This window comes from Podarcis liolepis, assembly GCF_965112155.1.
Source record: "Podarcis liolepis genome assembly, chromosome: 7".
In the NCBI taxonomy this organism is placed as follows: Eukaryota; Metazoa; Chordata; class Lepidosauria; order Squamata; family Lacertidae; genus Podarcis; species Podarcis liolepis.
Genome location: NC_139561.1, coordinates 91826363 through 91841815, shown reverse-complemented (window position 1 = coordinate 91841815; position 15453 = coordinate 91826363). Strand labels below are relative to the sequence as shown.

General features: G+C 47.9%; 1 protein-coding gene and 1 long non-coding RNA gene across 2 annotated transcripts in view; both read right to left on the bottom strand.

The window, feature by feature from the left end:
* LOC310712949 overlaps nucleotides 1–15453 on the bottom strand; it is a 2318697-nt gene that overhangs the window by 1607231 nt on the left and 696013 nt on the right. The window lies entirely within an intron of this gene.
* The window catches only part of LOC310712805 (leucine-rich repeat and fibronectin type III domain-containing protein 1-like protein), a 64777-nt gene continuing 52541 nt past the window's right edge, over nucleotides 3218–15453 (bottom strand). Inside the window, exons 4-6 of the mRNA XM_083516180.1 lie at nucleotides 9848–9969; nucleotides 4738–4899; nucleotides 3218–3542 (exon numbers count right to left, since the gene is read on the bottom strand). Coding sequence (XP_083372306.1) covers nucleotides 9902–9969 — 68 coding nt within the window. The 3' untranslated portion in view covers nucleotides 3218–3542; nucleotides 4738–4899; nucleotides 9848–9901. The remainder of the gene's footprint in view (nucleotides 3543–4737; nucleotides 4900–9847; nucleotides 9970–15453) is intronic.

Sequence of the window (15453 nt, the reverse complement as noted above, 5' to 3'; positions counted from 1 at the left end):
CTCATGTGTATTCTATTAATCAGAGTCCAATCCTTCCTTGTTTTGGGAACGCTACACTGTTGTCGCCAGAAGAGTCCTTCAGGATCACAGATCCTCCTAAATGTCCCGATTTCCCTGGGACAGTCCCCGGAATTACAGAAGCCATCCCGGTTTCTGATTTGACCCCAGACTGTCTCTCTTGCCCTTTCAGAGGGACGTCCCTATTTTTTGTCCGAGAAATCTCAGAGAGGCTGCAATAGGAACTCTCTTATTTTCACCCGAGGAATGTTGGAGAGCATGGGCTCATTCCAAGGGCCCGTCTAGTCCAGCATTCTCTTTGCAGACTGGCTAACCAGAGGCCTGTGGGAAACCAGCAAGCAGAATTCGAACGCAAGACTCCATGCCTGCAGCTTCCAGCAACTGGCATTCGGTTGGCAGAGCATGAGACTCTCAATCTCAGGGTCCTGGGTTTGAGTCTCAGGTTGGGGAAAAGATTGCTACATTGCAGGACGAGATCTTTCCCGTGGCCCCTTTCCAACTCTACAAATCTGTGATTCTGTAGAGTTGAGAAGCACTGCTGCCTTCTAGGCAAAACGTAGCCATTGTGGCTAGTAGTAGCCAATGATAGCCCTCTCCTCCATGAATTTTTCCATTCTTCTGTTAAAGTCACCTGAGGAATGTGGAGAAAGGCAGTGACTAAGTGAGTGAGGGACACTTTATGAGGTTGACAGTGGTACCTTGGGTCTCAAACGCCTTGGTTCCCAAAAGCCGAAAAACCAGAAGTAAGTGTTCTGGTTTTCCGAACTTTTTCGGAAGCCAAACAACTTTTTTGGAAGCTGGCTATTGTTTCCGGGGCGCCTGCACCAATCAGAAGCCATGCCTTGGTTTCTGAACATTTAGGAAGTTAAACGGACTTCCGGAACAGAAGTTATCTAGTAATCACTAGTTATCTCCCGCTTGGACTACTGCAATGCGCTCTACGTGGGGCTACCTTTGAAGGTGACTCGGTAACTACAACTAATCCAGAATGCGGCAGCTAGACTAGTGACTGGGGGCGGCCGCCGAGACCACATAACACCGGTCCTGAAAGACCTACCGTATTTTTCGCTCCATAGGACACACTTTTCCCCTCCAAAAATGAAGGGGAAATGTGTGTGCATCCTATGGAGTGAATGCAGGCTTTCGCCGAGCCCTCTCACTCTCCAGGCTTCAGGCAGCTATCCGCAAACCTTCGGAGCGCTCCCCCAGCCCGCAAGCTCCGGGAGTGGCGGAAAGCCTGCGCAACCTTGCCTCCGCTCCCGGACCTCCCGGCTTCCCCCACCCCAGCCCCGCGGCTAAAAACGAAGCCGCACACAGCCTGGAGAGCTGGAGAGGTTGTGCGTGGCTAAAGAGGAAGCCAAGACAGCAAGCGGGATGGATTCCGCTGGCTGTCTTGGTTTCTTTGCTCTTTGGGGCTGTGGGGGAAATATTTTTTTTTCTTTATTTCCCCCCCCAAAAAAAAACTAGGTCCGCCCTATGGTCTGGTGTGCCCTATGGAGCAAAAAATACGGTACATTGGCTCCCAGGACGTTTCCGAGCACAATTCAAAGTCTTGGTGCTAACCTTGAAAGCCCTAAACGGCCTCGGTCCTGTATCCCTGAAGGAGTGTCTCCACCCTCATCATTCTGCCCGGACACTGAGGTCCAGCGCTGAGGGCCTTCTGGCGGTTCCCTCCCTGCAAGAAGTGAGGTTACAGGGAACCAGGCAGAGGGCCTTCTCGGTGGTGGCACCCGCCCTGTGGAACGCCCTCCCAGCAGATGTCAAGGCAATAAACAACTATTTTACTTTTAAAAGACACCTGAAGGCGGCCCTACTTAGGGAAGTCTTTAATGTCTGATACTGTATTGTTTTTGATATTTGGTTGGAAGCCGCCCAGACTGGCTGGGAAACCCCAGCCAGATGGGCGGGGTATAAATAATAAATTATTATTATTATTAAGTTTGGCGCTTTTGTTTTTGCTATCTATTTTGCATTTTTGTTTTAGACGCTTTTTCTGTTCATTTGTTTTTGTGACTGTGTGGAACCCAACTGAACTACTAATTGACTGAATCTGCGATTGTGGAAATGGATAAAGAAGCCCCCCATCCAAACAACGACTATCATCAGCGCAGGTAAGAAAAAGAATTATTTTTAATTTTTATCATCTACAATACTACCTTATTTATTTTATAGTACAGTACATTGATTATTGCTTTCGTTTTATGGATCGACGGTCTCGTTAGATAATAAAATTCATGTTAGATTGCTGTTTTGGGGGTTGTTTTTAAAAGTCTGGAACGGATTAATCTGTTTTGCATGACTTTCTATGGGAAAGCATGCCTTGGTTTTGGAACAGACTTGCGGAACGGATTAAGTTTGAGAACCAAGGTACCACTGTACAGACATATACAGCGGGCTTTGTCACATGGCCAAATGGGGGTGTGGCCTCCTGCAATGAACCCGCCCCCATTTTGGTCACATGCACAGGGATGCAGTGTTTGGGAAACTTAGGAGGCAGGGAGAGAGGATGCCATTTTTGTGGACAGTGCAAACTTTTTACTGATTTGGTTCTCTTTTTATTGCCAGGCTTGAGCCAATGGAGTTTGGGGGGGGGGTCATTATTAAGAAACAGCTTGGTTCATGTTATCCTTTACTCGTTCTGGATAGAATCATCGCTGTCAACTTACAGATCTGAAAATAAGGGACCAGCAGCCTCAAAAATAAGGGACCAGCAGCCAAAATAAGGGATTTTCCAAGGGGCACAGGTATGTTCAACTTCTGAGCCCCTCCGAGCCAAAGGCAGAAAGCCCAGTCAGCAGCCAAATGAAGCCTCAAGCGGTGGTTCCCAAAGCGCAGCAACCCAGCAAAGGGGATGCAGCAAGGAAAACCACTGTCACCTCTCTGCTGGGAAGCGCTGAGCAAAGGCGAGTCCCCAGGCAAGGCGGCCGATTTAATCGGCACAAGGCATGCAAGCTCCACCCCCCAGTCGTTCTGAGACTCCTTATTGGTTGAGCAACGCAGCCAAGCAACACAGTTGGAGCCTCCCTCCTCCCTGGCCGGCAGGGAGGGAGGGAGAGGAGCTGCTTCCTTTGAAACCCGGAAAATTTAAGGGACATCATCAATAAGGGACAGCAGCAGGACACGGCGCTGGGATATGGGACTTTCCCGCCAAATAAGGGACGGTTGACAGCTATGGAAAGAAGCCACACAGACACAGACAGACACCCCTTTTTAGGGAGCTTCCCGGTGCCACCCCGTCCGTCACTGGTTTCCAACTCTGTTTATTAGAAAATTGCGGAACACGGTTTAGAAAAACGGGAGCGAGCTTCGTAGAAAAGAAAAGCGGGGGTCCACGAGTGAGAATCCAGTAGAAACAGCACATGGGTGAGACCTCGGCAAGCGCGGAGCACAACTCTCCCACCCCGCGGGAGGCGTGAAGGAGGGTCCGGGGCAGGGGCTGCTGGCCCCACCCTCAAATTGTGATGGGCAGCACCATTGTGATGGGAGAGAGAGCGGAGGAGTGATGTGCAGTCCGGAAATTCAACCTGGGGAGGGAGAGAAAATAGGAAAAGGCCTTTAGATCCCGCGACGCTCTGAAATGCGGGCAAAAGTCACGGAAAGCAATTTTTGGGAGGCAAGATGAAAATCTTCCCCTATAAGAATCTGGGCTCTCCCTCTCTCCTATAGAGGAGATGCAATGAAACTAAATGCTGAAATATTCAGCACAGGTAGCGCAAAGGAATTCTTCGCGGAGCACATAGTTGAACTATGGAACTCACTGCCACCGGAGGCAGTGACGGCCACCGGCCTGGATAGCTTTAGAAGAGAATTAGACATGTTCATAGTGGAGGCAGCTATGCTTCTGAACACGAGTTGTGGGAGAGTGTGGGATGTGTGGGATGTGAAACACAAGAGCAGTCAAGTACAGCCAAGAGAGGACAAAGGGACTGTCTCTTTATGAGATAGTTTCCAGGTGTATGTTACTTTTCTAAGCAAAGTCTGCCATCTGATTGTGAACAGAATGTGAGTAAATTCTTTTTTATACTTTTATAGAAGACTGTGTCGTGTCTTATCTTTCATGAGGGAATAAGGGGAAAATACCAGAACAGTTATTATAGAGGCTTTAATAATAATAATAATAATAATAATAATAATAATAATAATAATAATAATAATAATAATATCTTTATTGTCATTTAGCGAGCCTGAGCTAATGCATCCGTTGTCAGTTTAAAAAGGGGAATGCTACTCTGCTAAATTGTGAACTTGCTTATACTCTAGGAAGGTTATACTTGACTGCTCTTGTGTTTCACATCCCACAAAACCATGCAATGAAACCATTAAAAAGTTAAATAACAAGTTTGTTCGTAAGGGAGCCGTTCCACTCCCTTTTTTGTTTCTGTCACTCTTTTCTGAACCTTTGCCAACTCCACAATATCCTTTTTGAGATGAGGCGACCAGAACGTTGCCCTCTGTATTATTTTGGGCAACCACCAGCCCCCGAGGCATTGTGGGAAAAGAAACATGCCACGTAGCACAAGATGGCCGACAGAATTGTCAAAGCAGCCCCTGTGCTTTCTACCCACAATGCCATGGGGTGATGGAACTCCTGGGGCATTGCGTTCGGGGCAGGCTTCGCACTCAGCACCCAGATTACCATTCTGTGTTGCACGGCTGCAGAATCACAGAGAACCCAGGCAAACCGATGTGTTGCATTTCGAAAACGGGACCTGAACTCACCTCCCAGCCTCTTTGCGTGGCCCCCCCTGGCAGCCCCAGCTCAGCCCCCGATCCGGTCCACGAAGGCAGGACTTTGCTCCTGCTGCTGATTCGCTGCCTGGCAAAAGGCCGGGAGGTTGGAGGGACGCGCAGGAGGGGTGAGCTTCAAGTCCCAGCTCCGATCTGAGGAAAGAAAAAGAGAGAGTGGTTGTTTTAAATCTGGGAGTGGGGTGGTTTAAGTCCCCCTGGGAGACCGTTCCTCGAAAGCCATGTGCCCAGAACTAGCTACATCATCATCATCATCATCATCATCATCATCATCATTTATTATTTGTACCCCGCCCATCTGGCTGGGCTTTCCCAGCCACTCTGGGTGGCTTCCAACCAAATATTAAAATACAGTAATACATCAAACATTAAAAGCTTCCCTAAACAGGGCTGCCTTCAGATGTCTTCTAAAAGTTTGGTGTTCTTCTCTTTGACATCTGGTGGGAGGGCGTTCCACAGGGCGGGTGCCACCACTGAGAAGGCCCTCTGCCTGGTTCCCTGTAACTTGGCTTCTCGTAGGGAGGGAACCGCCAGAAGGCCCTTGGAGCTGGACCTCAATGTCCAGGCAGAACAATGGGGGTGGAGACGCTCCTTCAGGTATACTGGACCGAGGCCGTTTAGGGCTTTCAAGGTCAGCACCAACACTTTGAATTGTGCTCAGAAACGTACTGGGAGCCAATGTAGGTCTTTCAGGACTGGTTTTATGTGGTCTCGGCGGCCGCTCCCAGTCCCCAGTCTAGCTGCCGCATTCTGGATTAGTTGTAGTTTCCGGGTCACCTTCAAAGGTAGCCCCACATAGAGCACATTGCAGTAGTCCAAGCGGGAGATTACCAGAGCATGCACCACTCTGGCCAGACAGTCCACGGGCAGGGAGGGTCTAATCCTGCATACCAGATGGAGCTGGAAGACAGCCGCCCTGGACACAGAACTGACCTGCGCCTCCATGGACAGCTGTGAGTCCAAAATGACTCCCAGTCTGCGCACCTGGTCCTTCAGGGGCACAGTTACCCCATTCAGGACCAGGGAATCCTCCACTCCTGCCTGCCCCCTGTCCCCCCAAAACAGTACTTCTGACTTGTCAGGACTCAACCTCAATCTGTTACTCCTCGGTTATGGAAAGGCACTTGGCACATGTCCAGAGTTGCCTTAGAAATGTAGAGTCGGACGGGACCGCCAAAGTCATCTAGACCATGCAGCAATCGCGGCTGAAGATTTCAAGACAACTCGTAGAATTCTACCGTTCTGTGATTTGTTTGATTTGCTTCAACAAAATCCTTGAAAAACCAATGAATATATTTTTACAAAATCGTTTCCCCGCCAAGGATTCTGGGAACTGCAGTTTACCCCCCACACCGCTATGGTTCCCACCCTTAACAAAACTAGAATTCCCAGGATTCTTGGAAGGGAAACGATATGCTTTAAAAGCATGGCCATCCCATGCCAGCCTCAATGCTGTTTAGCTTTTAATGCGTTCTTCTCTCACAAGGCTCTCTTCTGTTATTTGGGTTATATGGGTAAGATTTAATAAAAAATACTTTTTTCCTTTTTCTTTTAAAGGCCCAAAGGCAGGAGAAGGAAAAGAGCTGGCCTGGAGGCAGGCGTGAAACCAGCCCTGGTCTTCCATTCCTCTGCGAATACAGATGGCTGAAACCTTTTCCATGCCTGCTATATTCAATTACCCTGCAATAGCCCGTCCGCTATTGATTTAGAAGCCAAGAGCGGGGTTGGTCTGGGCACTGAAACTCATATATATATGAGCAGCGAACGCAATTCTCCACGTACTCGTCTTTCTGTGGACAAAATGATGTCACCAACCCACAATGGGGGGGGGGGTGTCGGCGGCAGCATCAGCCTGCTAGGGGAAAAGAAGCCCTGAAGCTTGCAGAAGTACAATGGATGGATGGCGGCTAATGGATTGAGGTTGAATCCTGACAAGACAGAAGTACTGTTCTTGGGGGACGGGGGCGGGCAGGTGTGGGGGACTTCCTGGTCCTGAATGGGGTAACTGTGTCCCTGAAGGACCAGGTGCGCAGCCTGGGAGTCATTTTGGACTCACAGCTGTCCATGGAGGCGCAGGTTGGTTCTGTGTCCAGGGCAGCTGTTTACCAGCTCCATCTGGTACACAGGATGAGACCCTCCTTGCCCGCGGACTGTCTCGCCAGAGTGCTGCATGCTCTAGTTATCTCCTGCTTGGACTACTGCAATGCGCTCTACGTGGGGCTACCTTTGAAGGTGACCCGGAAACTGCAATTAATCCAGAATGCGGCAGCTAGACTGGTCACTGGGAGCGGCCGCCGGGACCACATAACACCGGTCCTGAAAGACCTACACTGGCTCCCAGTACGTTTCCGCGCACAATTCAAAGTGTTGGTGCTGACCTTTAAAGCCCTTAACAGCCTCAGTCCAGTATACCTGAAGGAGCATCTCCACTCCATCGCCCAGCCCATTCACTGAGGTCCAGCGTTGAGGGCCTTCTGGTGGTTCCCTCCCTGTGAGAAGTGAGGTTACAGGGAACCAGGCAGAGGGCCTTCTCGGTGGTGGCACCCGCCCTGTGGAACGCCCTCCCAGCAGATGTGAAGGAAATAAGCAGCTATCTTCTCTTTAAAAGACATCTGAAGGCAGCCCTGTTTAGGAAACTTTTTAATATTTAATGCTGTATTGTTTTTAACACTTGATTGGGAGCCGCCCAGAGTGGCTGGGGAAACTCAGCCAGATGGGCGGGGTATAAATAAATTATTATTATTAATTATTATTATTATTATTATTATTATTATTATTATTATTATTAAAGCATATTTTAAAGGGAGGAAACTGGGGGGTGGGGAGACCCTATAAATGAGGGGTAAGCAAACTAAGGCCTGGGGGCAAGATGCGGCCCAATCGCCTTCTCAATCCAGGCCGCGGATGGTCTGGGAATCAGCATGTTTTTACATGTGAAGAATGTGTCCTTTTATTTAAAATGCATCTCTGGGTTATTTGTGGGGCATAGGAATTCGTTCTTTTTTCTCTCCAAAATATAGTCTGGCCCTCCACAAGGTCTCAGGGACAGTGGACCGGCCCCCTGCTGAAAAAGTTTGCTGACCCCTTCCCAGGAGGCTCAGTGGTTTAGACCACAGCGCCACCCATGTCCCTCTATCTTAAAATATCCGAAGGACTGTCACATGGAAAACAGACCCGAACCAATGGATTCAAATGATGAGATTCTGACTACGCTACAGGAATGACTTTCTTCCAGCCGTTAGACGGTCAAACACCCTCGGAAAGTGGCAGGCCAGGGAGAAGAGGTGGTGGAAGAGGACTGGAAGAAATTTAAAGACTACTTGCAGAAATACTGTAAAATTAATGAATGTTAAAGGGATGTTGGATTGAAAACAAGCGGTGTTGGTTAAAAGATTAATAAGAATATGTAAATATGGATGACAATGGTGGAAAATATATTATTATAGGTTAAGATGTTGAGTAAGGATGAATGATACAGGATAAGGACTTGCTGAACTAAATATCTGAACTGGAATACAAAAAGGGAGGTGTGAGGAGGTCAAGAAACTAGTGAATGAGATATAAGATATGGAAACACTAATCTTTCTTTATTTGTTCTCTTTTTGGGTGTTTCTTTTTCTTCTTCTTCTTTTCCTATTCTGTTAACTGTTTTTTATTGTGTATTTCTATGTCTTTGGTTTTGTATTTTGTAGTGTTTTTTGGTTTTTGTATTTTATGTCTAAATCTTTGAAGTTTTTGAATGTTTAATAAATATTATTTAAAAAAAAGGAAAGTGGCAGGCTCTCCTTCACTGGAGATTTTTAAACAAGAGTTTTGGTGTCCGACTGCCAGGGATTATTTAGCTCCAATTCCTGCGTCACAGTGGGGGCTGGACTAGATGACCCTTAGGGGTCCCCCCAAACTCGACAGTTCTAGGATTCCAAAATGCATTATCTGCAGCAGCAGCTGCACACTGCACAATCCTTTAGTCTGCATGCACAGACATGCCCCACTCTGAAATTCAACTTCGGAAGGCTCCAGGGGACTTGATATTGTTAAGAGAAGTGCTGAGATATTGCAAATGGAAACGTCGGCAACAGGATTTGGGTTGCGGATGCTGTTGTTCCAAAGAACTTTATTGGATTTCCCCCAGCCATGGGTAAATCCAGATTAAATTGGTGGAGAGGGAAAGAAGTAGCGTTGTCTATTATTATTGTTTTATTGCATTTCTGTCCCAACTTTTCCTCCGAGTACCTCAAGGTGGTTTAACGTGGTTCTCCCTCTCCGCATTTTATCCCCACGACACCCCCGCGAGGTAGACTGGACTGAGAGGCATCAGCCGAACCAAGGTGGTCAATTTCATGGCTGAGCAGGGGCCGGTCCACTGTCTCTCAGAGCTTGTGGGGGGCCAGACTATATTTTAGTTTTCTATTTAAGTTATATTGTAGTCCAAAGGCTATTCATCAAGAAATAAGTATTTGTTTTAAGTTATCCTTGTGTGCTAAAACTCAGTCTAAGGTGTGTGTTTTTTAAACCACGTCAGTTAACAAACATGGATGCATATACTATAATGCTATTGTTATTAAGGAAATGGTTGTTTTTCTCCTTCCAGTAAAGTACAGCAGAAAAGTTGTCCAAATATAAACAGTTAACTTATTAAACCTCACCATAATTTCATAATTATCTGGTCGGTGTATTTTCAAATAGTATAACCAAACCAGTAATTTTTGATAGTACCGTAAAAACTACTCTGAAAATTTATCGTTCCTTCATCTGGTTGTAAATATTAAGATTATAGCAGCAAGAATGAGTCTGTAAAAAATAATAATAATAAAAAGATTTAAATCAAGCCTTACTGACGAGTGATTTAAATTGTGATTTAAATCGATTTGATTTAAATTAAATCCACCCTGCTGGCAAGTAGCCTTTGATAAGCCCTCTCCTCTTCCATGGATTTGTTTGATCCTCTTTTTAAGCCGCCCAGGTTGGTGGCTATAGCTGTCTCCTGTGGCAATGAGTTCCGCAGTTCAACTACACTCTGCAATATTCCTCTGCAGTGGTGGATGGGATGTGGGGAAAGAGAGAGAGAGAAAGAACTTCCCACCTCAGGCTCCGGTCTGGCCATGCCTTGTTCCCACTGGGGACCCCCAAACGGAGCTCAGATCTTGACGTCCGTCCATTCGCCGCCATTCTTCCTCTCGCCAGCAGGTGGCATCAGCTGGGGATCTGCACGGAACAGAGACAACGGGGGGGGGGGGGTTCCAGTTACAGATAGGTAGCCGTGTTGGTCTGCCATAGTCAAAATAAAAAAATTCCTTCCAGTAGCACCTTAAAGACCAACTAAGTTAGTTCTTGGTATGAGCTTTCGTGTGCATGCACACTTCTTCAGATACACTGAAACAGAGGTTGCCAGACCCTTCTATATAGTGAGAAGGTGGGGAGGGGTATTACTCAGAAGGGTGGTGGGAATGGGAGATTGGCAGATAGCTGAGATGAGCCTGTTAACGACTCTTAAGGACTGCAATAGGTCTTACAGGAAAAGGCAAGGGGTGAGAAGGTGAGAAATGGCTTAGTCATGTATAATGAGATAAGAATCCAATGTCTCTGTTCAGACCAGGTCTCTCCATGGTTTTAAGTTTGGTAATGAGTTGCAATTCAGCAGCTTCTCTTTCCAGTCTATTTCTGAAATTCAGAATTCTTTAAGGTGCTACTGGAAGGAATTTTTTTATTTTAATGGGGGGGGGGTTAGAGGAGAGGCCTTGGGTGCCCCCCCCCCTTTGAAGGGTACACCCGCTCCTCTGATGGGCGCCAGGCAGGTTGGCACGCTGGACTTTCAGCTTCTCCCCCTTCGCACACTAAAGAAACAGCACCTGATGAACATCTGCCTGCCTTACAGCCATTAAAGATTCAAGAGAGATCTTCAAGCCAGAAAGCCACACAAACATCAAGTTTCCGGTCCATAAGTCCCGGGGATCCCTTCCCCCTCGTCTATCCTTCTCACTTCTTCCATCCCCGGCCAAAGAATCGCATCCCATTTTCTCTCTGCCCTCACCCCACCCCAATTCTACACTTTGCAACAATTTCAATCAGCTGCAATCAGCTCCAATTTTCATTAAACTGCCTTGGCTGGGACGGGACGATATGGGATTGGGGGGGGGCAAACTCCCATCTCTTGCGGGGGCGCAATTAGTGCCAGCACCGTCCGTTAAGAGTTTGGGTGTAATCTTGGACACCTCCCTCTCCATGGAGGCGCAGATTGCAGCTATAACAAAGGCGACGTTTTTTTCATCTCCGCCAAGCTAAGCAGTTGGCTCCTTACCTCTCTCGCCCTGACCTAGCCACTGTGATCCACGCAACGGTCACCTCCAGACTGGATTATTGTAACTCGCTCTATGTGGGGCTGCCCTTGAGACTGACCCAGAAACTCCAGCGGGTGCAGAATGCCGCGGCGAGACTCCTTACGGGGTCTTCGCTGCGAGATCACATTCATCCGGTGCTATACCAGCTGCACTGGCTCCCGGTGGAGTACAGGATCAGGTTTAAGGTGCTGGTTTTAACCTTTAAAGCCCTATACAGCCTAGGACCCTCGTACCTATGGGACCGCCTCTCCTGGTATGTCCCACGGAGGACCTTACGGTCTTCAAACAAAAACATCTTCTGACGCAACGGGACACCGTGACGGAAACCAGAGTGCACGGAAACACCGTTTATCTTCCCGCCACAGCAGTACCTATTTATCTACTTGAACTGGTGTGCTTTCGAACTGCTAGGTTGGCAGGAGCAGGGACCGAGCAATGGGAGCTCACCCTGTTGTGCGGATTTGAACCGCCAACCTTCTGATTGGCAAGCCCACGAGGCTCAGTGGTTTAGACCACAGCGTAACCCGCGTCCTTTTGGCATTTACAATGCAGTCAAACCAACAATGCACATTTGCTAGATAGGCACATGACAGGAGCTGAAGCTCACAGGTTTTTCCTGTAAGTTTGGTAGAGGGAATTCTATGAGAATGTCCCTGACAGGAGGAGGGCATAGCTATCTATATTTTCTTACCTGTCTTTTCTTCTCTTAAAGGTAAAGGTAAAGGGACCCCTGACCATTAGGTCCAGTTGTGGCCGACTCTGGGGTTGCGGCGCTCATCTCGCTTTATTGGCCGAGGGAGCCGGTGTGCAGCTTCCGGGTCATGTGGCCAGCAGGACTAAGCCGCTTCTAGTGAACCAGAGCAGCACACGGAAACGCCGTTTACCTTCCCGCCGGAGCGGTACCTATTTATCTACTTGCACTTTGACGTGCTTTCGAACTGCTAGGTTGGCAGGAGCAGGGATTGAGCAACGAGAGCTCACCCCGTCGCGGGGATTCGAACCGCCGACCTTCTAATCGGCAAGCCCTAGGCTCTGTGGTTCAACCCACAGCGCCACCCGTGTCCTTCCACTCTTCACCAAATCATCAAGCCAGACATGTGAGAACAAATGTTAAGGCTCGGCCTCCATCTTAAGCAAGATTAAAGCATTTCTTGGTAACTGAATTACCATTTTAAGCTTACCCGAAATGAGCTGCTGCATCTGTTACTCTCCAACAAGTATTCTGAGTGAGCAAAGGTTATTTTTACCTTTTACATGGCTGTTGGTGCAATTGTTGTTCTAAGGGGGCGGAAAGGTGGGGAGGGGGGAGAGAGACCAGGAAAATCCAGCCTGCCTTAGGGTTGCCATATTTCAAGAAGTAAAAAAATCCGGACACAAAAAGTTATTCAGCTTTTTTTGGGGAAATTGTTGCACTTTTCTTGGGAAAGTTTCAAAAAAAACCCCTGGAAGTTTTGCTGATTTCCAGAAATCCCTCCCCCCCCCCCCCGATGCTAATTCCGTCATTAGAATCCCAGACATGTCTGGAGAATTTGGTGTATGGCATGTGGGATGTCACATCACTGTAGCAATCAAGTACAACATTTCCTGTTTGCCCAGAGTGGACACACAGGGGGATGTTACTGCAGCCAGGAGGACTTCCTGTCACACCTGGTTTGGAGCATCCGTCCCCTGCCTGTGACCAGGTAGATGGGCGTGTGACCCTGGGAGACCCCATAAAAGGACTGGTCACACAGCCACCTGCCTTCTCTTGAAGCTCTTGATTTCTTCTCCAGGTGTTCTTTTGCTGTCTGCTGGCTCTCAGCCAGCAGTGCACGGGCTGAATCCCCATATGGGATAAATTCACACTCTGTGCTGTTGTTGTTTAGTCGTTTAGTTTGACTCTTTGTGACCCCCTGGACCAGAGCATGCCAGGCACTCCTGTCTTCCACTGCCTCCCGCAGTTTGGTCAAACTCATGCTGGTAGCTTCGAGAACACCGTCCAACCATCTCGTCCTCTGTCGTCCCCTTCTCCTTGGGCCCTCCATCTTTCCCAACAGCAGGGTCTTTTCCAGGGAGTCTTCTCTTCTCCTGAGGGGGCCAAAGTCTTGGAGCCTCAGCTTCAGGATCTGTCCTTCCAGGGAGCACTCAGGGCTGATTTCCTCCAGAATGGAGAGGTAACTACAAGCTAAAGCCTGCCTTCAGGATCATACTGTGAACTGAATGTAAGTAAACTTCTCATCATTACTTTTAAAGAAGACGGTTGTGTCCTTATTCTTTTTAAGAGGGAATAAAGGGGAATTTACCAGGAATAATCCAATCTGGACAAGAGAGATTCAAACAAATCTACCAACTAGCTTCCAGCAATATACAGGGGAATGTACTCTGCTACCAGCTCAATGTAGTGAGTGAGGAAGGATAATCCTACTATCTACAACATTCCCACATGGCAAACATAGCATCCTGGGTTTCACAGACTAAAAGGCTAAAACTATCCTATGCAAGCTTCCCTTTTAAGCTGAAAAGCGATGCACCCTGCTGAACTTACAAGCGCAAGGAAGGAAGGATAATTATCTAAGAAATAGATCCTTTCCTGGCACCTATTCACATCCCTACATGTCTAACAAGACCGTGAGGAGTGTCTTGCTGCCTTAATGTCACCACTGATACAGATAACACCTCCCACTGCCCGCTCCTCACTCGGAAAGGCCGACTCGGGGCCTGCCCCAAACCTGCAACCCTCTTCCCTGTGGGATGTGATCCATGAGAGGCAGACAAGTACAACATTCCTTGTAATGCTAGAGAAGACATGCGAGGGAATGTTTGGTCCAGCCAGTCGAAACTTCCTGTTCCTCCTGGCTGGACCATCCTTCCTTTTGCATGTGATAGAAGGTGGGCGTGACCTAACCTGTCCAGGTAACAAAAGGACAAGTCACACAGCACCCCTCTCCTGCGGTACTTGAGGGTTGATTCCAAAAGATCCCGCCTGAGAAACGTCTTTGCCCCTGTGGAGACAGTAGCACCGAAACAGCGGCACACCTCCTCCTGGCTTGCGCTCTCTACGAAGACCTGAGGAACGAGATCATCACCCCACTCGTACTAACCATCCCAGGGCGCTCAACCACTGCCACAATCTCCTTTCTTCTATCAGATCAAAATGAGCAGATAACAGCAAAGGTTACTAGGTTCATAGCAGGGGCAATCAGAATAAGGGCCACTAACTGACGGCTGATTCAGGACTTTAAATTGTGCTCTCATACCAAATTCCCTTTTCTGTGTATACTGTAATGTTTTACTGTTGCTATGGCCATTGGCTAATGCAAATAAAGTTTTATCTATCTACATTTGCACATTTGCAGCACCCCTCTCTCTTTTTTCCATCTCCTTTTCGTTCTGCGAACTTCCTGGGATGTACTGCTGGCTGCCAGCCAAGCAGTCCCTCTGGTCTTCTCCCTTACGGGGTAAACCTGCTTTTATACATTTGTAACTTTAGGCAAACCTCTCCATTCCTAAGGAAATCAGCCCTGAGTGCTCACTGGAAGGACAGATTGTGAAGCTGAGGCTCCAAGACTTTGGCCACCTCATGAGAAGAGAAGACCCTGATGTTGGGAAAGATGGAGGGCACAAGGAGAAGGGGACGATGGAGGACGAGATGGTTGGACAGTGTTCTCGAAGCTACCAGCATGAGTTTGACCAAACTGCGGGAGGCAGTGGAAGACAGGAGGGCCTGGCGTGCTCTGGTCCATGGGGTCACGAAGAGCCGAACACAACTAAACAACCACAAATTTTAAGCCTAAAGCCTGCCTTCAGGGATAACACTGTGCTGTGTCTGATTGTGAGTAAACTTTATTTTTATTGCTTGTGAATAAGACTGTAGTGTCTTTATTCTTTTAAGAGGGATTCGAGGGAACTTGCCAGAAATGTACAATTTAATCTGAGACAGACTGAATTGTATAATAGTGAGAGGCTCACACGAGCCTGCAACCAGCTATCTGCTGTGCTTGTAAAAAGGGGAATGTAAACTCTGCTAATGAATAAGACTGTGGTGTTTTTTTCTTTTTGAGAGCCAGTGTGGTGTAGTGGTTATGAGTGGAGTGGTAGTCACGTAATCTGGGGAACCGGGTTCATGTCTCCGCTCCTCCACATGCAGCTGCTGGGTGACCTTGGGCCAATCACACTTCTTTGAAGTCTCTCAGCCTCACTCACCTCACAGAGTGTTTGTTGTGGGGGAGGAAGGGAAAGGAGAATGTTAGCTGCTTTGAGACTCCTTAAAGGGAGTGAAAGGCGGGATATCAAATCCAAACTCCTCCTCCTCCTCTTCTTCTTCTTCTTCTTCTTCTTCTTCTTCTTCTTCTTCTTCTTAGAGGGATTCGAG